This window comes from Melanostigma gelatinosum (genome assembly GCF_949748355.1).
Source record: "Melanostigma gelatinosum genome assembly, chromosome: 5".
Taxonomy (NCBI): Eukaryota; Metazoa; Chordata; class Actinopteri; order Perciformes; family Zoarcidae; genus Melanostigma; species Melanostigma gelatinosum.
The window spans coordinates 2463081-2490051 of record NC_136638.1 but is presented as its reverse complement, the minus strand read 5'-3'; the positions used below and the strand labels follow the sequence as shown (position 1 = coordinate 2490051).

Sequence of the window (26971 nt, the reverse complement as noted above, 5' to 3'; positions counted from 1 at the left end):
GTATCAGTAGTCATGGTAATAGCTGTCGTAGTGGTCGTAGTATTTAATATAACAGTAGTAGTAGTAAAAGTAATGGCAGTATTTGAAGTAGCAGTAGTAGTAGTACTGGTAGCAGTCGTACTAATAGCTGTAGTAGTATTAGTACTGGTAGTAGCATGAATAGCAGTAGTAGAAGTTGTAGTATAAGTAATAGTAGTAGTGGTAGTAATAGTAGTAGTAATAATATTGATGGTAGCAGTAATAGCACTAGTAATAGTAGCAACACCAAAAGTTGTAGCAGCAGTAGTAGTAGTAATACTAGAAATATTAGCAGCAGTAGTAGTTGTTGCAGTATTTGTAAGAGCATTCATTATTTCAACAAAAGCCAAATGTTGAGCTTAATGTTCAAATACAGTTAATCCATGGGGCTTTTATTTTGAAAGGGTGGGGGAGAGGAGACATAATCATATGTTTGACACACAAACAGAGGTTATTAAATGACAGGCTTCATCACAAGCAGTTCAGTTAGAATTCACTCTCTGGGGCTTTTATTTTGAAATGGGGTGTGGGGGAGAAGGGGAGAGGAGACAGAATCATAACGTTAGATAAACACAAACCGATTATTAAATGACAGGCTCATCACAAGCATTTCAGTTAGGATTCATTCTGTGGGGCTTTTATTTTTAAAATGGCGTGTGTGTGGGTGGGGGTGGAGGAGGGGGGAAAGACCTCTAAAGATCCCTATGACCTGAATGACTGTATGAGAGACACACAGAGAGAGAGAGAGAGGGAGAGGAGTGTATGTGCGTCTGTGTGTTTATCAACATCACTAATTGGCTCAATCGCGAACACCTGTGTGCCTGAAGCCATTTGAAAATATTCTCCATAGAGATCCCATTGAAAATAAAAAGCTTAATAATTAAAAAAGTTTAAAGGTTGGAAACATGAAAAGTCATAGTACCCCTCTGGTGAAAGAGCTGAACATTTTGATAGTTGAATGGTTTCTGTAGCTTAAAAAACTAGAAAAAGCATTTCCTGCTGAAAATGTGTTGGAATGCTGAAAACTGAAATTAATCGCAAAAACATTGCTGAAAATAGATATCCAATTCAAAAACAAAATGCAAAAAGCTTAATAATTCAAAAAGTTGAAAGATTACAAATATGAAAAGTCATATCACACCTCTCCTGAAAGAGCTGAACATTTTGATATTTGAACAGTTTCTGTGGCTTAAAAAAATTCATCAGTGGTGATATTTGTAGGAGTATAAGTTGTCGAAGTATTATAAGTAGAAGTATTAGTAGCATTAGAATAACTACTACTAGTAGTAGTGATATTTGTAGTAGAAGTTGTAGTTGTAGTAGAAGTATTATTTGTAGAAGTATTAGTAGCATTAGAATAACTACTAGTAGTAGTATTAGTGATATTTGTAGTAGTAGTAGAAGTTGTAGAAGTATTATTAGTAGTAGAAGTAGTAGAAGACGTAGTATCAGTAGTCATAGTAATAGCTGTAGTATTGGTCGTAGTATTTAATATCACACTAGTAGTAGTAGTAGTAGTAATAGTAATGGCAGTAGAAGATGTAGCGGCAGTAGTACTAGTAGCAGTCGTACTAATAGCTGTAGTAGTATTAGTATTTTTGATAACATAGCTGGAGTGGTGATGGATAGACTACAGACAACATATCAGTCATTTACTCCAGCACACACAGATGGGTCTAAAGATCCTGATACAGGTAGAACTGGGTTTGCAGTCACAATATCATCCCTGCAATATGAAGTCAAAAGGAGAACATCAGATCATCTGTCTGTTTATACAGTTGAGACGTTGGCCATTATAACTGCAGTGGGTAGAGGAGGTTCGGCTCGAAAAGGTCGTTGTCTGTTCAGATTCCAGTTCAGTATTATCCTCATTACAATCACACATCTCATAGCAGGCAGGATTTAATTAATGGAATCTACGAAACACTGTTCCGGCTCAAGAATATGGGTATTTTAGTCTCATTTATGTGGGTACCAGCACACAGCGAGGTGAAAGGAAACGAAAGAGCAGATACATTAGCAAAACAAGCTTTAGGAAGTCAGCACAAGACAGACATGTTACTCAGCAAAGCAGAAGCTAAATCAATCATCAAAATAAATATTATTAAGGAATGGCAGCATAGTTGGGATGTAGGAGACACAGGAAGACATCTGTATGCGGTTCAGAAAGAAGTTGGCAAAGGGAGAACATCCAGAAGAAGCACCACAGAAGAAAACATGTCAACTAGACTGAGGATTGGACACACAAGGCTGAACAAAACAATGCAACTAATAAACACACACCCAGCAGGACTATGTGAGCACTGCCAAATATCAGAAACTGTAGAACATATCATTTGTCATTGTCAGAAATTTTCACTTGAGCGAGACAGGTTGAAGAGTGGAGGAACTAAATCTAAAGGATGCATTAACCTTGAGGGCAGGAAACTTACTGCAATACTTGAAAGAAACAGGACTGAACAGAAGAATTAAGGCTCTGAAATGGAGAACTCCTTTTTTGTTTTAAGTTGTGTAAGGGGATCAGTTATAGGATCCACACTCCAATATAGTAGGTGGCGGTAATGCACCATTCACTGGATGCCAGCCGCCATCAAATCAAAAAGAAGAAGAATGTTCTAGTTGTCAGATCGTTTTTGTTCTTCCCCGTGTGCTTCATGTTCTGGCTTTGTTCCTCCCCGTGCGCTCATGGTGTTTCCTGCGCTAACCCCTCGCTCCTCCCCGTGTATGCATCGTGTCGCCAGAGTTTTCCCTCGTGTTGTCTCTACGTTCCATGGTTTGACTTTGCCTTTTGTTCAGTTTGGATTTTTTGCCTGCTCCCTGTTGGAGTTGTTTTCCGTTAGTGTTTGATGGCTTAGACCCCAGTAAAGATACCTCGTTTTCCACTTCACCTTGTCTCCTGTGTCTGCGATTGAGTCTTAGCTGAACCTGACATCTGTACAATACTGCTAGCATTTTGAACAGTAGTTAGTTCAGGTGGGGCACTGAAGTCGGGCTTGTATTGGCTAATTGTCGTCAGCGTTACAATGATTGACTTTTCACAGCTGTGTGGCAATTAACATATCTACAGAGCAGAGATTACAACCCGACACTTATCGCTGTTTAGGCCTTTAAACTAAAGGGCATGGCAAAAAACAATGCAAAAATGCAAAATACTTGCCTGTGTATAGGAGCCACAGTCTATGGCTTCGGCGAGAACTAGGGGTGAGTTTTAATATCTGTCAACAGTAGTTTACTAGCTAATGTTTGCTTCAAGGGCTAGAATGATTACTGTTGCTTGGAAACACTGTCAGCTGCCCCGGCTGTTCTCTCTCATTAGCCATCATGGTCCAGCTCAAGAAGTAGTGAAGTTATCATCCACATTTGAACCCCTTGAATATCAAACATGTTTGATAATATCGGAGCAGTCCCGATGAGGCTGTGAACGGTCCAGAAGGTTTAAGACTGGACTGTATACGTTACCAGATAGTCAGAGTTGAACATCGGTACAGACCAAGGTCTCGGACCAGATTTGCCCTCAGATTGTTTGGAGGGGTGAATCTGCATTAGACTCTTGAAGTCAAGACCCGGCCTGACTCAAAAAGATGCTGAGCTTTTTTCAGCGCGTGATATTCACGTTCTATGTGAGTATTAACTCATTAGCTCCCTCCACCCACCTCCTAATGGGTTGACTTAGCTAAGATCTCTGGTCATGAGTCAGTGAGAGCTCCCTCAAACAGCTGAGTCGCTCTGCCAAATCTAACTGAATAACCATTTGATATAAATGATAAATTCCTTTTGTCACGAACTGCAATATATTCTTGACTAGCAAAAGCTTTGTGGTTTAATCCCAATAGATTCACCGCTCTTCTTCATTCTAAAGTGTTAGCACAGAAGTGGTTAAGCAAAATGATAAAATCCTGATGGCCAGTCATGTTTTCCAAATCAAAGCAAATTTATTTATGAAGCACATTTCACAAAGCGTGTCATACAGAGTCATAAAGATCCAACGCAAAGACATTAATAGCTGAGTTCAAGGTCCAGCGTTATACATACAGGATTGCACAATGGAATAAAGTTGTTGCCCAATCCAAATAAGCATCTCACTTATAATCAACTACACAGAGTGAGCCTCTGTGCCTTGCCAAAAGAACGCATAGTTTATTATTCCTCCTAATTTCTAGCTGTTACACATGTTGAAAGCAGGCAACATCAGCATTATGTACTTTATGAAGTCTGTCAATTTAAAAGTGCTCTTCTGTGGCTAAGTGGAGAGCAGGGTCGGCCTTCAATTGGAGCATTGGCGGTTCGATCCCCGGCTCCGCTAGTCACATGTCGATGTGTCCTTGAGCAAGACACTTAACCCCAAAAGGTGTACGAGTGTTAGGTAGTGTGAAAGTGGTTGAAAAACACCACACAAGTACAGTCCATTCACCATATCCAAAACAAGTCCTTATCTGGATACACGGGGCTTTGTTCTATGCATCACTGTTTCCTGGAGAACGGCAATAATCGAGAGAAGAGGTTTGCATTAAACATCTTCAAGGTTACAAATATCCAGAGATCAGCAATGCTTTTTTTTCACGAGTCTGTATAATTTCCTGGAAGTTCCTAGAAAGAACTTTGTAAAAGAAAGTCCATGTATATTCAACTTTTAATGTTTCACTATGGTTGACAACGAGTAGTTAGCGAGAGAAATTGCAGAAGATAATATAATTAACAATGTGTTGTTATGCTGGACATTTAAGGTATGTACCGCCTCAGACATCAACACATCACTCAGACATTGAGCGATGCAAAAGCAAGAGACACTGCATTAGGGGAGACAGTGGGGCACTGGGTTAAGAGGTCGTCTGGGAACCGGAAGGTCAACGGTTCGAACCCTGACTGGGACGTGTCACGTGTTTAAGTGTCCCTGAGCAATACACTGAACCCCCGGCCTGTCATTTGGCAGCCCACTGCGCCCTAATACAGGGATGGGTCAAATGCAGAGACAAATTTCCCCCTTAAAGGGATCAATATAATATAAATTCTATTCTATTACAGACCCAGAAGTCCGTTGTAAGGTTCATGTAAAATAATTTTTTTCCCCGGTCCATTTGGGAAGTGTGGATGAGGTCCTGGAAAACTCTCCAGGCACTTTAAGTCCAAGTTCTTGGTCCTTAAGAATAACTATTTCAAGATTGATTTTTTATTTCTCTTCCATTACTTTTGAATGCATTACTGTTCTTATTCTTTCTAGCAGATCATTTCGCGATACAATCAGATGCCGTAAACACTGAACTCTGACGCTTTAGTCCCATAGTGCAAGCAGGATTCCCAATATTCCCATGCAGCAGAGGGTTGTGGGTAGGGATGGATTATAAGAGCCATTCAGGAAGTACTCAACCCGAGACCAGGACCCATTATTTGGCAAAGGTTCCACTCCCAACGTCCAGCACATCACGTTGTAGATGTCCACCACTCGAATTGGAGCAGCCCGGAAATTTTTCTTGAAGTCTGAATGAAGTTAAGTAAATGTAATTAGATCTACATTTCAAATGAGCAAATAAATGTGAATGTTGACAGCGGAAATGAATTGCAAATAGTTACTGAAAATACAGAAATCCTGAATTGTCAGTTGAAAGCTGAACTGCATTACATACAAGAAAACAAAATACATTCTATAAAAGCCGGAAGCTAAACTGTAATACTGTCAAGGTAAAAATGAATAAATGAACTCGTTAGACAAAAAGTAATATTTGTATGGCAAACATCTTGTTATCGTGTGTGTACTTACTCTATGGGACTTTCATTTTGAAAATAAAACTTGCTTTTATTTTGGAGGGAGTTGAGACAGAATCACGCCGTCTCTGGTAAATGCCCTTTGGCCTGCTGACCTAGTTTTCACTGTATTCTGAGAGGCCTGATTGGACTATAATGTTAAAGATCAGGCAGGTAGAAACCAAATCACCAAGCCAAATTCCTTGTATGTGCAATGTACTTGTCAAATAAACAGTTTGATTCAGAGAAAGGGGTGTGCCCATTAACAATTTAAAATATATGATATGAATAGGTAGCCAATGAAAGGATGCTAAAGCTGGTGAAATGGATCCCATCACAGCAGCCCATTTGACATATCATTGATTACTACGTCATCATTGATAACAGTCATTCTTCCATTTAGGCCCTGGTATTGTACTTGTTGGCTCAATGGAATGGCTGTGACAGACATTAGAATGGGACCGTAATTTACTTTCATCAATTACGCCCGTTTACCCAGTTATATGAATGTTAAATGGCTGCTGTGAAAATGAATCCAAATGTTCTCAGTTAAGTTTCTGGCTGCAGCATTCTGAACCATTTGAAGACATTTAGTACTGTTGCCAGCTTTAAAGGTTTAAAGATACCAATAATGTGGAACATTGTAAGGTGTGAATGGAGGTTTTAGCTGACAGTACGCGTACTGTCAGCTAAAACTGCGCTAAAAATGCGCAATTAAACTGCACTAATTAGCTCATCTAAATCACCTGTGTCTGCAGCAATCAAAGGTTGCAGTGTTAATGGTAATTGCTAAGCTATAATCTGGTACAGTGCATCGAATGGCGACATTTATGTTGAAACTGTACATGGTTCCTTTTAAATAAATGAAATAAAAAATAAGTGACTCAGTCACATGATCTTTGTGGTTTTGGTCAGAGTTATCAGTTGCTTGGTGCTCTTGTCACTTTCAGGCTCTTATGGTCAAATGAGTAAGTCCGTTGGATTCCATAGTATTATGTCTGCGACCAGCACCACATTTTATACCTTTTGACCAGAAATTAGGCATGAAAAGTAAAAATTGTGGGAATGTCAGCAAGTTGAACATATTTTTTCCCAAAAATGTTAAAGCTCCTCTCCACATCAACTGTGAGGTTACTCACTGTAAGCAGCACAATACACGCCTATTACAAACTCAGAAAATGTCTAAAAGCAGCTGAAACATAAGCTGATAATGTGAAAGCTTATGTTAAGATCCTGATATCGTACAACACTAGACGGCCTAATCAACCAATTGGTACCAACCGTCTCATGCTGAATAATGCCCCAAAGTTCGGCTACATTTTGGTATGTGACTTTCAGAAGGACCCCCTTTGACCTCTCCCCTCAACATATGAGAATGGTTCTTTTACAGACACGCCCACTTTATCCTAATCCCATGCAGATGTGACCTCTAGGATAATTCCAACCTCATGAAATTTAGACACGAGAGACCTTGTGTAGCAGTTTCCAGGACAGAAGCCATCCTATTACAAATCTTGAATCAATTTCCACATGTCAAAATGTTTGTGTAGTATTCAGATGTAGTTAAGAAATGTAAAAATAAAAAAAAAATTTGTTCAAGTTGAAGAATAATGATTTGGATGACAATAGTGTCCTGATATTACAATTTTTAACTTCACAAACTATTGGCCATACGTTCATATACTCAGTCTGCCTCATAAAGCACCCAGGACCCAGTCCAACCTGGCTGTAGGTCATGTCTGCTTTAGATAGTGGACAACAGGAGAGGGCTAGGGTTGCTTTAGGACAGATTGGATTGTGAAGCAGAGAAATCATAGGAATACAATAATGCATAGACTGTACTATTCAAATATGAAACATTTGTTACCAGGTCCTGTCGCAAAGAAAATCCCTCTCATGTCGAGGAACTCGTTGTCATAACCATGCCAACCATTTTGCCATCGTGACGGCTCCCCAGAGTCGTTGCTCCAGTATGGAAGTTTTGCCTTGTTCTAGGGACAAACAAACACGCTCTACATGATTCAAACAAAAGATAGAATGAAGTAAGATTTTATTGGCTGAAACTATACCGATCCACATGTGCTCCAGAATAGCTACTAAATGGACCTTTTGTCAACTGCCATTTCTAAAGTCACCATATTTTAAAGGTGCCCCGCTGAGCTTTTTAAACCCACCTACATTAAGGTTACATTCAGTGTTACCTTAATGTGTGTATTAATGAAGTTACCTCAGCGATGAACCAGCCAGGATGAGCCACCAGTGTCAAGGGGGAAACAAACTGCCCTCCTTTGAAATGGAACCGTTCAGGGATCTCCTGTCTGGCATAGACATCCATGTTAGGGATCTGGGACAATGCGGCATACACCTGGAATAATGCACACACACACATTAATTGAATGGTTTTAATAACAAACCATCAACTTATCCCACAGTAACCCAGCAAGGCCGAGATCCTCCTTGTGGCACTGCAGTGGCTAGTCTATGGCAAGCGTCAAGTCAGGTGTCAGGACTGTGGCAAGCGAGCAGCACTTGTTCGGTGCCCTTTAACTATCCAACAAATAATTCCCTTTTGACGGCACTCCATGGTTTAGGGCCGAAATACATCTCTGATCTGCTACTACCTTATGAACCATCCCGACCCCTCAGGTCGTCTGGGACCGGTCTACTTTCTGTTCCCAGAGTCAGAACTAAACATGGAGAAGCAGCGTTCAGTTTTTCTGCTCCACATATCTGGAACAAAGTCCCAGAAAGCTGCAGGTCTGCTGAGACCCTCAGCTCATTTAAATCAAGATGGAAGACTTTTCTGTTTGCTGCCTTTAATTGAACCACATTCAATTAATATATTAATCAATTTCCTGCATTTTACTACTGTATTTTATTTCTTACTGTAACGGGTGTAGTACGGACCAGTGGCGGCTGGTCAATAGAGGGCCATGGGGCATGGCCCCACCATGAGCCACACAAAAAATAAATAAATAATAATCATAAATTATATAAATTGTCAATATTTGTGTTTTTGAACTGTGGAATGTACCCAGTAATGTGTGTAAAATATGATATCTGCGCAAAATATGCTTTTCCTGCTCCTCGTCTCCGCCTGTGTGCTCTCTGCTCGTGCTCTCTGTCTGTGTGCACGACACTCTGAGAACGCGCAGCTTGGGGGGCCTGATCGTTTTGGCCCAAAAGAGGCGGGTCTATGAAGCAGTTTAGCCAATTGCTGATTAAAGATATAAATGAGTGACATACAATTTAGCCAATCAGCGCCCTCAAATAGATTCAGCGTGGGGCCAGAACGATCAGGCCCCCCTCACTGCGCGTTCTTGTCAGGAGAAGTCTCTACAGGCGAGCACTCCTCCTCCAAGACCCGTTTGAGAGGAGAACTTTGAGGAGATTCTGCAGCCAAAGAGCTGATATCAGATCAGCCTGACCTCACAATCAGACAGCAGACTCGCGGGAAAGGGAAGCAGTACATGAAGCTTCTGTACTAGCTGTACACCAGACAGGTTTGGCTAGCTAGCTGGATGACGTCATGCTAATCATTTATTTAGCTTTTTAAAACAACGGGGACGGATCCAGCACGGACAGTTACGGGAGTGAGGGATGTGGAGGTAAGGAAACATGAGAACACTAGGGTAGGGAGTGAGGGATGAGGAGGTAAGGAAACATAACACCAGGGTAGGGAGTGAGGAGGTAAGGAAACATGAGCACACCAGGGTAGGGAGTGAGGGATGAGGAGGTAAGGAAACATGACAACACCAGGGTAGGGAGTGAGGGATGAGGAGGTAAGGAAACATGACAACACCAGGGTAGGGAGTGAGGGATGAGGAGGTAAGGAAACATGACAACACCAGGGTAGGGAGTGAGGAGGTAAGGAAACATGAGAACACCAGGGTAGGGAGTGAGGAGGTAAGGAAACATGAGAACACCAGGGTAGGGAGTGAGGGATGAGGAGGTAAGGAAACATGAGAACACCAGGGTAGGGAGTGAGGGATGAGGAGGTAAGGAAACATGACAACACCAGGGTAGGGAGTGAGGGATAAGGAGGTAAGGAAACATGAGAACACCAGGGTAGGGAGTGAGGGATGAGGAGGTAAGGAAACATGCCAACACCAGGGTAGGGAGTGAGGAGGTAAGGAAACATGACAACACCAGGGTAGGGAGTGAGGGATGAGGAGGTAAGGAAACATGACAACACCAGGGTAGGGAGTGAGGGATGAGGAGGTAAGGAAACATGAGAACACCAGGGTAGGGAGTGAGGGATGAGGAGGTAAGGAAACATGAGCACACCAGGGTAGGGAGTGAGGGATGAGGAGGTAAGGAAACATGACAACACCAGGGTAGGGAGTGAGGGATGAGGAGGTAAGGAAACATGACAACACCAGGGTAGGGAGTGAGGGATGAGGAGGTAAGGAAACATGAGAACACCAGGGTAGGGAGTGAGGGATGAGGAGGTAAGGAAACATGAGAACACCAGGGTAGGGCGTGAGGGATGAGGTGGTAAGGAAACATGAGAACACCAGGACACACATGAGAACTCTGTCAAGCTACATGTTAGACAAAGTGAACATCTTTTCTTCTACATATTGTCCTCAGTCTCATCTGCTTAACTTGGTCATGGAGGCATCAACATGTAATAGAGATGTTAAATTAACAGTGAAAACTCATCATAGCTTAATTTAACATCAGTATTGATAATTACACTTCATGTTTACTTCTCCTGATCTTTACCGCCTATAACAAGGTCCATAGGGGCATCTCAATAAATGAACATGTTATATTATATTATATAAGTGTTATTTACTGATTGTTTTTTTGTGTTGGAATACATGTTAAATATTTAACTGCCAAGTAATAATGCGTGTTTGATACTTTAATTTTTTTTGCATTAAATCATACTGGGATGTTTGCTGAAATTGATAGGATGGCCCTACCTAGAACATGTTCCACCAGCCGCCACTGGTAAGGACCCAGGAGCAGTAAGACAGCCACCAGGGATAGTTTGAATCAAAGCTTTATTTTCCTCTGGACACACAACGGGTAGAATGTGAGGGAAAGATTTAATGTGGGGGTCCTGATAAAATCTAAAGTTAAAAATAATTTACCCTGGTTCAATGAAAATCTGTGGAAGCTGATGAAGACTAGAGATGCTGCACTAAGAAGGGCAATTACAACTAGAAGGGCCACTGACGTGCTGATCTATAAAGGTCTAAGGAACAAAGTCACCCAGGAGCTGAGATTGGCTAAATCTCGCTTTTATCTCAATATTTTGAATTCGGCAAAAGGCAACAGCAAATTGATCTGGAAAAATACCGATGATCTCACAAAGAGGGACCCAAAATTTTTAGGAGACTTTAAACTCAAAGTACAAGGTGAACTAACTGATGATCATCTTGCGGTTCCGTCTGTTTTTAATAATTTCTCTTGAGTCTGTATATGAACTAGGAAAAAAAGTTTACAAAAAGGAAATTGGACATTGTTCCTACGGATGCTACGGGTCAGGTTTTTGAGTTGTTACAGACCAACGAGTTACAAGTGAACAAAATCATTAGTTCCTTAAACTCCAAATGCAGAGATACTTTTCAATTTGATGGTATGTTTGTGAAAGCCCAGAGTGATATTTTAACTCTCCCTATTGCTCATTTCATTAACTTGTCTTTTAAACACAGCTCTTTCCCTGATGACTGGAAATGTGCCATTGTCACACCTATTTTTAAATCTGGAGACCGCCTTGATGCCAGTAACTATCGAGTGATAAGTATACTGCCAGTACTGTCAAAGATTGCAGAGAAAGTTTTCATTGAACAACTCACAACTGGTCTTAGTACAAGCACCTGTGGTCTACAACGTATGCAGTTCGGCTTTAGAACAAATCATTCCACCGAAACTGCTACCTTGCACTTCAGAGAGCAAATCAAAGCTCGATAGAGTAGTTGGTGCTGTATTTTTAGATCTACGCAAAACTTTTGATACAGTCAATCACGATGTGTTAATATCGAAACTTTCTGTGTTCAACTTTTCACCAGGAGCACTGGCTTGGATGTCTTCTTATTTATCAAATAGGAAGCAATGTGATAAAATGTGTGACTCACTGCCAAGCAACCTGAAGTGCACAATGGGTGTTCCACAAGGCTCAGTGTTAGCTCCCTTATTATTCAGTCTATATATATTAATGATCTCCCTCAACAGCGTCATGATGTACAACTGCAAATGTATGCAGATGACACTGTTGTATATACACATGCAAAAACAGCCGAGTTAGCAGCTGCCAAGCTAACAATTGTGCTGAAAAGGATCACACACTGGCTCCAAAACCATCAGACAACCTCCTGATGCGAACATTCTTATCAACAGAGAAAGGCGAGAAATAGTCACTGATTTTAAGTATCTTGGTGTGATACTAGATCAAAATTTGACATTTAAGAAACTTGTAAAAAAAAAAACAATGGTTAAAACCATAAAATACAACGTAGCAAATTTTAGACACATCAGAAACTGTCTCTCTCCAAATGCAGCAAAGATATTTATGCATGCCATGATCCTTTATCACAGGGATTCCCAAAGTGGGGTGCGCGCACCCCTGGGGGTGCGCGAGCTGCCTCTAGGGGGTGCGCGAGAGGAAAAGTGTAATGGCGGTCTGATGGTGTAATAATATTAAATATAAAAAAAAATGTAATTTAAAAACTGTCAGGTGGGACATCTGAAGCTATCAGTCGTAAAAGAGGAGAGGGACAGAGAGAGAGAGGAATCGGAGGCGAGGGGAACGGAGAGGTGCGTTGGGGAGAGACCGGGAGAAGAAATCGAGCCAGAGTCAGAGGAAGATGAGACGGAGGAGACCGAAAAGGAGGAAGGGATAGCACAGACAAATCGGGAGCACATCGGCCCATCGCGGAGTCAAGGTGAAAAAAGAGGAAACGAGAGTGAGCATCAGACTGGGAAAAAAAGAGGAAATATGATGAAAAGTATGTGCGTCTGGGCTTCACTCGGATTGGCAACGCAGATTGCCCAAAGCCACAGTGCGTGGTGTGCAGTGAGGTTCTGGCTAACAGTCTGAAGCTCTTATTTACGTCGCCACCTGAACACCAAGCATGCCAGTGCAAGTCAAAAGCCCCTTACATTCTTTATATCGAAATTGGAGGAGTTACAAAACAGCCAAAAACAACTGGAGTCTCATTCATGTGTTGGGTCTATAAATGACGCACTACGGGCTTCATATCTGGTTACAGAATAGCGAGAAAGGGGCTACCGCACACAATCGGCGAAGACGTGAGCTTGCCAGCTGCCAGAGAGATGGTGGAATGTATGATTGGGGAGAAAGAAGCAAAAAAGTTGGACATGATCCCGGTGTCCAACAACACTGTGTCGCGCCGCATCGATGCTTTGTCCGAAGACATCCTGGCTGCATTAGTCGCTCATTAATTGTAAATTAAATGTGATAATCTGCCTCTGAGCCTGTGCGTGTGTGCTCGCATCCGTATTGCTCTTTAAAAGTGACGCCTTGTGTCACTGAAAGTTATTGAAACTTTGTTGCAGTGTTTCAGGGCGTTTTCACACCTTCAGTTCGTTTGCTTTGTTGCAGTTGCTCCTTTGTTCGGTTTGTGTTCACACTGCAACATTTAACAGCGGACTAAATCTTGTAAACAAATGCCACGCGCGAGCAAACTGTTCTCTCATTGGTCCGATTATTATGCGGCTATGAAGGCTTAAAAGGCTGTTGCTTCTTTTTTTTTTTTTTTATTAAGGGGGGGGGGTGCGCGAACCCGGTCGGGATGTAGAAGGGGGTGCGCGGCCTAAAAAGTTTGGGAACCGCTGCTTTATCACATGTCCTACTGCATTACATGTTGGGGGCAGGCTGGTGAAACAGCCATAAGACCTCTCCAGTCTCTATATAAGCAAACAATAAAAATTCTGGACAAAAGGCCGCTGCACTGTCACCATTGTCGGGTACTGGAGAAGCATAATCTGAGCTTTAACAATTTTAGATTGTTCTCAAATTTGTGCCTGGTCTATAGACTTTTAAATGGCTTGGCCCCTCCTCCACACCGTGACTTTGTATATACTCGCTCAGCAACTTCTATTAGGTCAGCGAGAATATCCTCTACCATTTCGCCGCACTACTTTTGGTCAATCAGCCTTCTCTGGAACAGCAACACACCAGTGGAACAGCCTGAAGCTGTGAGGAGCTGCAGCACTATTAGCACTTTTAAAGCCAACTTGAAAAGTCTTTTAAAAACTGCACAACACTGCACACACTGACCTCAATTCTTGTTGTCTTTTATGATTTCATGTTATTGACACATTCATTTTTGATGTGCTATTTGTGTGTAGTGTTGTATTGGGTGTCCTGTATGTTTTTGTGGTATAGCTCTATATTATGTCTTTTCCTTTTACTGTGTTGTTGTTATGTCCTTGTTTGACCTGCAGATGCAAATTAGCTTAAACTATAATCTGGTACAGTGCATCGAATGGAGATATTTATGTTTAAGCTGTACATGGTCCCTTTTAAATAAATGAAATAAATTTAATTAAATATTCACAGGGAAAAAGCGGCAGGATGTCGTGGTCGGAGACAGAAGGCTGAGTGAATTACCGGGGCAGAGGCAAGGCGGGGTAGTCCAAGACAGGCAGGGTCGGTAACGGGGAATCAGTCCATGGGTATTCGCTGGAAGGTCTGCCATGAATGCAGAGAACGATCTGGCAGTGAGTGTGTGTGTGACTGGGGTTTAAATAGTGGATGCTGCAGAGTGAGCAGGTGAGAGTGATGAGCTGATGAGGTGGGTGTGACTAACAGGTGCACTGAATGAACTGATTAGGTGAGCGAGAGATAGATAAACAGGATAGTCGTGGCAGAGCTGTGACACGTACACTGCTTTTTAGTGTTTTAATGACTGTTTTTAATGTTTCAATGAATGTTAATTGTTTTTAAATCTCCTTTTCTTTTGCCTTATGTTTTGATGCTTTTAATGGTTTTATGTGAAGCACTTTGAATTACCTTGTTGTTGAAATGTGCTATACAAATAAACTTGCCTTGCCTTACACAGAGCTCTTGCACCCATGAGTCGCTGAATTCTTACAATGCTAGAGTATCTTGCTGGTTCAACGTAATGTCTGCAGTCTGTAGATAATAATAAATCAAATCCATTACAGTGTAGACACTTGGCACAATCTGATTCACACTCTGAAGGTAAAAAAGTGAAGTGCTTTAAACTATCTCGATAGCAACTACCGTAGCTGCATAGATAGTGTTTTCACTGGCTTGTGTGACACATGCGAGCAACTAGGCTCAAGGTTAGGATAGTTCACTTTAGGGGTGTCTGAAATCGTATTACAAGATGCTTCCAGGCATGAATATGGGAAATGAAACTTAGCAGAAGTTCAGTCAGGGAGACTCTCCTAACGCTCCTATTCATTCACAACCTCTCTGTCTCCGGTTCTCCAGCTACTACTAAATCAGCTGAGTATGGACCAGATCTTGACACTATCTCCCTTAGCCAATCATATCTTTGCTGTGAAACTTAAAAACTGTTTTTCTCTCTGCTGCGTCAGTGGTCATTTCAGATAAACCAACCCGATACCCCTCCGCCCCTTCATCTCCAGTCTCCATCACTTCAGTGCCCAGCCCTGCTCCACATCCCATCATTCAGATCTTCTGCCGACTCTCCTTACCAACAACACCAGTGTCTAGACTCCGGGAGACATATTCCTTAACGATATAGACCACATCACAATGGGTCTTATCACCAAAGACACTTCAGATTTAAATGTATTGTGCAACATGTCAAGCAGGGGTCTCTCCTGACATATATTGTATTATTTATGATTACAGGGAAGAAGGATGTATAAATGTTTTCACCTCACGGACATGGTGTTTTTGCTTCTTTTGGGAGGGGGTCCATGTCTTAATTAGGGGGTTCAGACCTCCCCATAATTCAAACCGTGGACCAAGCAGTCATTAAAAGAACATGAGCCTTTGCTGGCTTATCAGCCATGAACAAAACCAATCCCAGCTCTCTTGTGAAAGGAAATACGGATTGTGGCTTTACCTCTTGGTGCTTGTTATATTGGGGCCACAGACTGACTATGGGTCCTCTGTCCATCATCTTGACAATAGCTGACATGTTGATGTACTTGTCCAGCTCTATGACCTTCTCCATCCACTGGATCTTTGTCATACCGTGGTCTGAAAATAGCACAATGTTCAGCTGGTTCACCATCTTTTTCTCCTGAAAGAATCACAAGAGACAGAAACAGATGGAAAATAAACTGCATGACAGGGAGCGCAGTGCTAGTTGTAATTGTGGTAACAATAGTAGTGATATTACTGACTTTTATTTTGCGGTTGAGTGTCTGCATAGCGAGATCCAGTTGTCGTACAGCTGTTCTAACCTGATGAGACTCTGGACCAAAGTGATGGCCCTCCACATCTATTTTCTCATAATATATTGCTGCCATGGTCGCTTCGCCTGAGCTACACACACACACACACACACACACACCTTTAGGTATCTGCTGCTATCATTAGTGTGCCTATTAATGAAAACAAACCATGGGCCGACACAATGTCCACCTTTCAGGCTGTGTTAAGCTTGAGAACTATATTTTTACCATCTGCGGGACATCTTTATTAGTAATACTCTACAACAGTTCATCTGATTGACTTGTTGAGTTAAAAGCAACCCAGCGCTGGTACTCATGTCATTGCCACTGGGTGCCGTCCATATCCATAAAATATACATTTTGAACAAACAACTGTATTACACTGTCAAAAAAACAACTAGTCTTTATCTGAACATGGCAGCAAGCCACACAAGATACTGTGACGAAAGGCTGAATTTTAAGTTATTAGCATTGTTACAACTGTCAATGGGATTTTTGAATGAGGTTTTCTGGATTTCTGGAACTGAACCCACTTCGGATCTCTATATGTTGAATAATAAACATAAGGTCTGGCTTTTGCTGTTTTTTCCCCAGCTCAAAACTTTAAAACGTTTTTACTGTCATGACACTCAAATCTCAAGTTGACAGCTCTTTTCCATGTAAGGGCTAAAAGTAAGCCATGAATCACAGGACATCATTGTGTTCTTACCTCAGGACATTAAGAGCATTCACTATTGACTCTGTGAGGTTTTTCTCTGATGGGTTGTAGACATATTCCTCACAGAATGATGGACGGACACTCAGAATCGCCACCTCACAGCCTGAAGACAAACAAAAGATTATTTCTTACTAACGTTGATGGTCTTATCTCCAAATTAATGTGGGACAACTCAAGGCAAGGCAAGGCAAGTTTATTAGTACAGCACATTTCAACAACAAGGTAATTCAAAGTGCTTCACATGAAACCATTAAAAGCATCAAAACATAAGGCAAAAGAAAAGGAGATTTAAAAACAATTAAGAACATTCATTGCATTAAACCATTAAAAAACAGTGTAAGAAATAAAATACAGTAGTAAAATGCAGAAAATTGATAAATATATTAACTGAATGTGGTTCAATTAAAGGCAGCAGCAAACAGAAAAGTCTTCAATCTTGATTTAAATGAGCTGAGGGTCTCAGCAGACCTGCAGCTTTCTGGGACTTTGTTCCAGATATGTGGAGCAGAAAAACTGAACGCTGCTTCTCCATGTTTAGTTCTGACTCTGGGAACAGATAGTAGACCGGTCCCAGACGACCTGAGGGGTCGGGATGGTTCATAAGGTAGCAGCAGATCAGAGATGTATTTTGGCCCTAAACCATTCAGTGCTTTGTAAACCAACAGCAGGATTTTAAAGTAAATTCTTTGTTGGACAGGAAGCCAGTGCAAAGACATCAGAACTGGAGTGATGTGATCCACCCTCCTGGTCTTAGTGAGGACTCGAGCTGCAGCGTTCTGAATCAGCTGCAGCTTTCTGACGGACTTTTTACAGAGACCTGTAAACACACCGTTACAGTAGTCCAGTCTGCTGAAGATAAATGCGTGGACAAGTTTTTCCAAATCCTGTTGAGACATAAGTCCTCTAATCCTTGATATATTCTTCAGGTGATAGTAGGCTGATTTTGTAATTGTCTTGATATGGCTGTTCAGGTTGAGGTCTGAATCCATAACTACACCTAGATTTCTGGCTTGGTTTGTGGGTTTTAACATCAGGGACTGAAGCTGAGCGGTGATTTTCAATTGTTCGTCCTTGGTACCAAAAACAATTACTTCTGTTTTATCTTTGTTTAATTGAAGAAAATTCTGGCACATCCAGTTGTTGATTTGTTCAATGCAGTTACCCAGCCCTTGTATGGGATTATAGTCCCCTGGTGACATAGTTATGTAGATTTGTGTGTCGTCTGCATAATTATGATAACACACTTTGTTGTTTTCCATAATCTGAGCTAGTGGAAGCATGTAGATGTTGAACAGAAGAGGCCCCAGTATTGAACCTTGGGGAACGCCACATGTCATTTTAGTCAGCTCTGATGTGTAATCAGCTACAGACACAAAGTATTCTCGGTCCGTCAAGTAGGATTCAAACCAGTTAAGTGCTGTGCCAGAGAGTCCCACCCAGATGTTTAGTCTTTCTAGGAGTATGGCATGGTCGACCGTGTCGAATGCAGCACTGAGATCCAGTAATACTAAGACTGAACTTCTGCCATTGTCTATGTTTAAGTGGATGTCGTTGAAAACCTTAACAAGAGCAGATTCAGTACTGTGGTGCTGTCGAAAGCCTGACTGGAAAACATCAAAGCAGTTATTTACAGTCAAGAAGTTGGTCAGCTGTTGGAAAACCGCTTTTCAATTATTTTACTGAAAAATGGGAGGTTTGATATTGGCCTATCATTTTTCATCGTTGCGGAGTCTAAACTAGCCTTCTTTAGGAGCGGTTTAATAACTGCAGTTTTTAGGGCTTGTGGGAAGACACCTGAGAGAAGGGATGTGTTTACAATATGTAAGAGATCAGTGGTCATGCAGTTTGAAATATTTTTGAAAAAGTGTGTTGGTAGAATATCCAAGCAGCAGGAGGATGACTTCAGATCTTGTATAATGTCTTCTAGGCTTCTCCGGTCGATTGGATGAAATTGTGTCATGATATTTGAATGGAGAGAAGGGGACAACACATATCCTGTGGTTGGTGTGGAGGCACTGACTGCTTCTCTAATTTTCTGAATTTTGTCAGTAAAAAAGGTGGCAAATTGATTGCATGCCCAGGTGGATTGGAGCTCAGCAGCTACCGACACTGGAGGGTTTGTTAGCCTGTCGACGGTAGCAAATAAGGCGCGTGTATTGTTCTTGTTTTTGGTTATGATGTCAGAGAAGAATGACTGCCTTGCATTTCTAAGTTCCAAATTATAATTGCGAAGTCTCTCTTTATAGATGTCACAGTGAACCTGGAGATTAGTTTTTCGCCACCTGCGCTCAGCTTTCCGACACTCTCGTTTCTCTATTTTGACCAGCGTAGCATTTCTCCAAGGAGATCTTTGCTTACCCGAGACAACCTTCACTTTAGTGGGTGCAATGGCATCAATAATATTTTTAACTTTAAAATTTAAGCCATCTACAAGCTCATTGACTGAGAGGCAAGAGAGGGCTGGTGTGGAGGAGAACTTCTGAATAAATAGTTCACTGGTGTTTTCAGAGATGTAACGCTTTGTCACAACCTTGGTTTGGACATTTGTGTGCAAGGAGATTGCACTCTCAAAGAAAACACAGAAATGATAAGAGAGTGCAACATCAGTCACAGCAACCTTGGAAATGTTTACACCTTTGGTGATGATTAGGTCCAGAGTGTACCCCCTGTTGTGGGTGGGTCCTGTCACATGCTGAGTCAGATCATAGTTATCAAGGACACCACATAGTTCTATAGACTCTCTGTCCTGGGGATTATCAACATGGATATTAAAATCACCAACAATAACAACACTTTTTTAAAAAGTAGGTTAGATCCCACTGCACTGTCTCCCAGGAAAAGCTGATTCCAGGGTTCTGGAAAGGTAGCACAAACCAATAATTCAACCTCAGATGCATGAGGAGAAATGCGGATTCCGTCCTGGTTGTGGAACAGTGGACCATCTCTTTACCCTTGCAGGGTTGTTTGGGGGTTCATGGGAGTTTGCCCATCCAGATGTGATTTGGTTGTAGTAGTCGGGACGAGAGGCAGCACCTCCAAATCTGAGGCTACTTGGGTAGTGACCGAAATAATGAGATTATGTAGGGGTCAGTTGAGATCGTTCGGGCATCTGATCAGGATGCCTCCTGGGAGCATTTCCTCTGTTTCCTGTGAGCGTCCTGACTGGTAGAAGACAATATATCTAATCTGCCTTGGGTAATGTAAGTAAGACCTGGAAAACTTTGTTGGGGAGAGTTCTTGACCACTTTGCTAATCCTGTTTCCTCAGTGACCCGGCCCTGGATTAGTGGCAGAAAATAGATGGATGGATGCTTTGTGACTCTACTTGAATGTGACAACCTTTTGTTGCTTCAATCTTGTGTGAATAAAGAGAGGGACCGGTGTTCGTGAGAAGAAAGCCGTGAATCAGAATGATTAAATGTCATTTTCGGATTCTAATCTATTCTGAAGCACAAATAAACACATCCCCACATCCTCACAAACCTGCAGGATGGTGTCGTATTTTGAATGAATGCAGCTCGAGGCAGGCTTCATCCTGCTGTCTGCTCTCTCTCTGCTCTCGGCTCTAAAACTAAAACTGACTGTTCGATATTACACCATACATCAGAGAGACTGACAGGGAAACACATATACACAGGAATACTTACAAAACAAACTGCAATGTAACAACACATGCTCCACCTGTATAAGACTATACATTGTTTTTTATGGTAATTGTTGCATATTATACCCTTAAGTGATCATAAACGGGGTGCTGTAGTCGTTTCCAAGGAGCAACATAGTGGCATTATAGCTTTGAACAACTCTAGTGTGGGCAGCAGACCGCTGTCTCATCATCTCCTCCAGTAGCACATTATATAGCCTATTTCTTCTTTAACTACACAACAAACTTTTAAAATTGTTTTTAAAATGATATTTTATTATATTTTTAAATAAATTGTTTGACTAATAACCGGTCGATTAATTGGTCAAAATGTATTTAACTGATTAACGGTTAATTATTAACACAGTAACACAGGTGTTGAAGAAAATCATCATATAACTTAGGATTGAACTGAACACATTTGGTTTCACAAGTAAACAGTTTATATAACTTGTTATGTTGAACACATTTGGTTTCATAAAAACATTCTTAGGAAGTGACTAAGGTGCGCCAGACAAAGTGTAATCTATCACTCCTATTTGTATCAGAACATTTCCCGTACACGAATCGTGTGTCCTGCCAAAAGGTTATCTTGACCCAAACGAAAACACGAGAGCATGACATAGTGAAGAGACCAGATGTGCTTTGTTTGTGGTTCAACCGACTGGTTTGATTGGTGGAAAGTGACTTAAGGGGGGTGACGTTTAACAATAAGAGTAAGCTGTAAAAAGTAATACATTGGATTTGTTGAACTTGTTGTATGTTGGCTTGTTCTGATTAAAACACTTTCCGCTGGGTTGCAACTCCAATTCGCTGTCTCTTCTTGTCATTTTGCCACAACACAGGCTGTGTAGTCAGCTGTATTGGTGAAAATAGAAGACAGTTTCAGTTGAGTGTTCATGTTAACAATGGGTGTGCTCACCAGGCCAGTAGTACATGAAAACCTTCTTTCCCAGTTTCTGCAGGGTGACCCATAATGGCTCTGATCCATCCCACCACAGAGGCAACCGACTGTCATGGTTGGTCCCAATCAGAAACTCCTTCTTTGAGGCTTCATCCCACATGTAGTTTCCAGTCATCTGATGAACGTCACAGTGACGACCTGACACAAATAAACAAAAATCATTTTAAAAAAGCAGTTTGATATTCAAAGCCAGATATTATTTCTCTGTGCTAAAGAGTTACATTGTTGTCAAAAATCCATTAATCCGTTATCCACACTTTACCAAAAACACACACACTGTAGTTCTTAGAAAACATAGTGAGCCGTCATCAGAAATAAAAGTATAAAGAAAGAGTCAGCATCAAGCAGGACTGACTGGCACGGGGATAGCGGAGGTGTCAATGAACTGTGTGTGTGTGTGTGCGTGTCCTGCCAGTGATTCTTTCAACAGGAGAATTTGCTCTATCAAAACACACATCAGCACATCGCCAGGGGGCAGGCTCCAAAACTCACATCCTGTTGGCCATGATGTGCTTTTGTTTATGGAGCTTAGTAAGATAGAATCAGAATCAGAACCGTTTATTGCCATGGTATGTTGAACATACAAGGAATTTGGCGTGACGGGAGGTGCAAACATTTAACAATCAACAACAATCAGTGCAAGTAGAAACATATTAAAATTTACATAGAGATATGAAATAAAGTAAGACATAAAATAAATGAAATATAAAATAAAGATGAAATATTGAATAAAGTGAAATCTAAAATAAAGTGCACAAACGAACAGATAACAGGACTATACTATAAACAACGAACAGATAACAGGCCTATAAACCAGTGAGATGTAAGTGTAGTGTGAAAGTGTCGAGTGTAATAGAAGGGATGTGCGGCGGAGTGACCGGTGGGAATTTGTCCTGGGGGTGTCAGAGTCAGTGGGGGTCCCGGGCTCTGTTAATGAGCCCGGCTGCCGACGGGAAGAAACTGTTCATGTGGCGTGAGGTCTTGGTCCTGATGGACCTCAGCCTCCTGCCAGATGGAAGGGGCACAAACAGTTCATGTCCAGGGTGAGAGGAGTCAGCTACAATCCTTCTTGCTCGCTTCAGGGTTCTTAAAGAGAACAAGTCCTGGAGGGACGGCAGATTGCAGCCAATCACCTCTCAGCAGAGCGAATGATGCGCTGCAGTCTGCCCTTGTCCTTGGCAGTGGCTGCAGCACCAGACTGTGATGGAGGAGCAGAGGATGGACACAATGATGGCTGTGTAGAAATGCACCAACATTGTCTTTGGCAGGTTGAACTTCTTCAGCTGCCTCAAGAAGTACATCCTCTGCTGAGCCTTCTTGGTGATAGGGGGAGTCACACAGGGTGATAGGGGGAGTCACACAGGGTGATAGAGGGAGTCACACAGGGTGATAGAGGGAGTCACACAGGGTGATAGAGGGAGTCACACAGGGTGATAGAGGGAGTCACACAGGGTGATGGGGGAGTCACACAGGGTGATAGAGGGAGTCACACAGGGTGATAGAGGGAGTCACACAGGGTGATGGGGGGAGTCACACAGGGTGATAGGGGGAGTCACACAGGGTGATGGGGGGAGTCACACAGGGTGATAGGGGGAGTCACACAGGGTGATAGAGGGAGTCACACAGGGTGATAGAGGGAGTCACACAGGGTGATGGGGGAGTCACACAGGGTGATAGAGGGAGTCACACAGGGTGATAGAGGGAGTCACACAGGGTGATGGGGGAGTCACACAGGGTGATGGGGGGAGTCACACAGGGTGATAGAGGGAGTCACACAGGGTGATGGGGGGAGTCACACAGGGTGATAGAGGGAGTCACACAGGGTGATAGGGGGAGTCACACAGGGTGATAGAGGGAGTCACACAGGGTGATGGGGGGAGTCACACAGGGTGATAGGGGGAGTCACACAGGGTGATAGAGGGAGTCACACAGGGTGATAGAGGGAGTCACACAGGGTGATGGGGGAGTCACACAGGGTGATAGAGGGAGTCACACAGGGTGATAGAGGGAGTCACACAGGGTGATGGGGGAGTCACACAGGGTGATGGGGGGAGTCACACAGGGTGATAGAGGGAGTCACACAGGGTGATGGGGGGAGTCACACAGGGTGATAGAGGGAGTCACACAGGGTGATAGGGGGAGTCACACAGGGTGATAGAGGGAGTCACACAGAGTGATAGGGGGAGTCACACAGGGTGATAGAGGGAGTCACACAGGGTGATAGAGGGAGTCACACAGAGTGATAGGGGGAGTCACACAGGGTGATAGAGGGAGTCACACAGGGTGATAGAGGGAGTCACACAGGGTGATAGAGGGAGTCACACAGGGTGATAGGGGGAGTCACACAGGGTGATAGAGGGAGTCACACAGAGTGATAGGGGGAGTCACACAGGGTGATAGAGGGAGTCACACAGGGTGATAGAGGGAGTCACACAGGGTGATGGGGGAGTCACACAGGGTGATAGAGGGAGTCACACAGGGTGATAGAGGGAGTCACACAGGGTGATGGGGGGAGTCACACAGGGTGATAGGCGGAGTCACACAGGGTGATAGAGGGAGTCACACAGGGTGATGGGGGGAGTCACACAGAGTGATAGGGGGAGTCACACAGGGTGATAGAGGGAGTCACACAGGGTGATGGGGGGAGTCACACAGGGTGATAGGGGGAGTCACACAGGGTGATAGAGGGAGTCACACAGGGTGATGGGGGGAGTCACACAGGGTGATAGGCGGAGTCACACAGGGTGATAGAGGGAGTCACACAGGGTGATGGGGGGAGTCACACAGAGTGATAGGGGGAGTCACACAGGGTGATAGGGGGAGTCACACAGGGTGATGGGGGGAGTCACACAGAGTGATAGGGGGAGTCACACAGGGTGATAGAGGGAGTCACACAGGGTGATAGAGGGAGTCACACAGGGTGATAGAGGGAGTCACACAGGGTGATAGGGGGAGTCACACAGGGTGATGGGGGAGTCACACAGGGTGATAGAGGGAGTCACACAGAGTGATAGGGGGAGTCACACAGGGTGATAGGGGGAGTCACACAGGGTGATAGAGGGAGTCTCACAGAGTGATAGGGGGAGTCACACAGGGTGATAGGGGGAGTCACACAGGGTGACAGAGGGAGTCACACAGAGTGATAGGGGGAGTCACACAGGGTGATGGGGGGAGTCACACAGGGTGATAGAGGGAGTCACACAGGGTGATAGAGGGAGTCACACAGGGTGATAGAGGGAGTCACACAGGGTGATGGGGGGAGTCACACAGGGTGATAGGGGGAGTCACACAGGGTGATAGAGGGAGTCACACAGGGTGATAGAGGGAGTCACACAGGGTGATGGGGGAGTCACACAGGGTGATAGAGGGAGTCACACAGGGTGATAGAGGGAGTCACACAGGGTGATGGGGGGAGTCACACAGGGTGATAGGGGGAGTCACACAGGGTGATAGAGGGAGTCACACAGGGTGATGGGGGGAGTCACACAGGGTGATAGGCGGAGTCACACAGGGTGATAGAGGGAGTCACACAGGGTGATGGGGGGAGTCACACAGAGTGATAGGGGGAGTCACACAGGGTGATAGAGGGAGTCACACAGGGTGATGGGGGAGTCACACAGGGTGATGGGGGGAGTCACACAGGGTGATAGAGGGAGTCACACAGGGTGATGGGGGGAGTCACACAGGGTGATAGAGGGAGTCACACAGGGTGATAGAGGGAGTCACACAGGGTGATAGGGGGAGTCACACAGAGTGATAGAGGGAGTCACACAGGGTGATAGGGGGAGTCACACAGGGTGATAGGGGGAGTCACACAGGGTGATAGAGGGAGTCACACAGGGTGATAGGGGGAGTCACACAGGGTGATAGGGGGAGTCACACAGAGTGATAGGGGGAGTTACACAGGGTGATAGAGGGAGTCACACAGGGTGATAGGGGGAGTCACACAGGGTGATAGAGGGAGTCACACAGAGTGATAGAGGGAGTCACACAGGGTGATAGAGGGAGTCACACAGGGTGATAGGGGGAGTCACACAGAGTGATAGGGGGAGTCACACAGGGTGATAGGGGGAGTCACACAGGGTGATGGGGGAGTCACACAGGGTGATAGAGGGAGTCACACAGGGTGATAGAGGGAGTCACACAGGGTGATGGGGGGAGTCACACAGGGTGATAGGGGGAGTCACACAGGGTGATAGAGGGAGTCACACAGGGTGATAGAGGGAGTCACACAGGGTGATAGGGGGAGTCACACAGGGTGATAGAGGGAGTCACACAGGGTGATAGAGGGAGTCACACAGGGTGATGGGGGAGTCACACAGGGTGATAGAGGGAGTCACACAGGGTGATAGAGGGAGTCACACAGGGTGATGGGGGAGTCACACAGGGTGATGGGGGGAGTCACACAGGGTGATAGGGGGAGTCACACAGGGTGATAGAGGGAGTCACACAGGGTGATAGAGGGAGTCACACAGGGTGATGGGGGAGTCACACAGGGTGATAGAGGGAGTCACACAGGGTGATGGGGGAGTCACACAGGGTGATGGGGGGAGTCACACAGGGGGATAGGGGGAGTCACACAGGGGGATAGGGGGAGTCACACAGGGGATCGCGCTACAATACATACGTCACGTTACATTTTAAAGTTGAATTAAAATAGTTTATTTACATTTCCCTTTAACTCTGCATTCACACCGGTCGCGTTGATTTTTTGACGCACTGCAAAAAAGCGTCCAACGCACTGCAAAAAAGCGTCCAACGCGCCGCCGGTCGTGTTCACACCGGTCGCCGCAAAATCTTGTAGCGCCGGAGAGGGGGCGTGGTTTATCGTCCTGGAAGCCTCGATCTGGCCGCCATTGTTTTCCGCCGTCAACCATGACAGGAATAAGGACAATTGCTGCTTTGTACGTGTTGTGGAAGTCCCTCAAACATCGGAATGCCAAACGCCGTCATGTCTGGTTCATAATATTGTTCAGAGGAGCTCCGTGGATTGTATCGAGCTGTATTCACTGTGTCTAGCAAGCCACCGGTCGCTGTTTACTACAGCTGTAGGAACACAAAATAAACTGATTTGGCTGTGATTCAACGGCAATAAACCGACAAAAAGGGACTCCGAAATAACTACGTAATGATGCCGATTTGTACTTGTCTTCTCCGACAAAAAGGGACTCCGAAATAACTACGTAATGATACCGATTTGTAGGTTACTGGTCTTCTCAATGGAGCTCTGATGGATCGGTGCTAGGCTATGCTAACATCGTAGCAGCTCCACCAGCACTCAATAACGTCACGTAGACGTAAATACGGCAGCGTCTATTTATTGTTTGTACCGTATGGTTTACACACACACATGCATACACATAGTTTGGGCCGGTCTCTGTTGATATGAGGTATCGTAGCGCTCTGGGTGAACACAGACGGCGACAGGATTTATTTCCTGATTCAACAACGGCAGGAAGCCAGTGACGACAGGGGGAGCAACTCAACGCTGATAGGCTATCGCGCCACAGCGTCAC

At 43.8% G+C, this 26971-nt stretch overlaps 1 protein-coding gene across 1 annotated transcript in view; it reads right to left on the bottom strand.

Moving 5' to 3' along the window:
• Nucleotides 1-3930: 3930 nt before the first annotated feature.
• Nucleotides 3931-26971, bottom strand: part of enpp6 (ectonucleotide pyrophosphatase/phosphodiesterase 6) — a 59307-nt gene continuing 36266 nt past the window's right edge. The window contains exons 2-8 of the mRNA XM_079268572.1: nucleotides 21414-21593; nucleotides 16841-16952; nucleotides 16081-16222; nucleotides 15798-15977; nucleotides 7985-8122; nucleotides 7625-7748; nucleotides 3931-5493 (exon numbers count right to left, since the gene is read on the bottom strand). Of these exons, the coding sequence (XP_079124698.1) occupies nucleotides 5288-5493; nucleotides 7625-7748; nucleotides 7985-8122; nucleotides 15798-15977; nucleotides 16081-16222; nucleotides 16841-16952; nucleotides 21414-21593 (1082 nt within the window). The 3' untranslated portion in view covers nucleotides 3931-5287. The remainder of the gene's footprint in view (nucleotides 5494-7624; nucleotides 7749-7984; nucleotides 8123-15797; nucleotides 15978-16080; nucleotides 16223-16840; nucleotides 16953-21413; nucleotides 21594-26971) is intronic.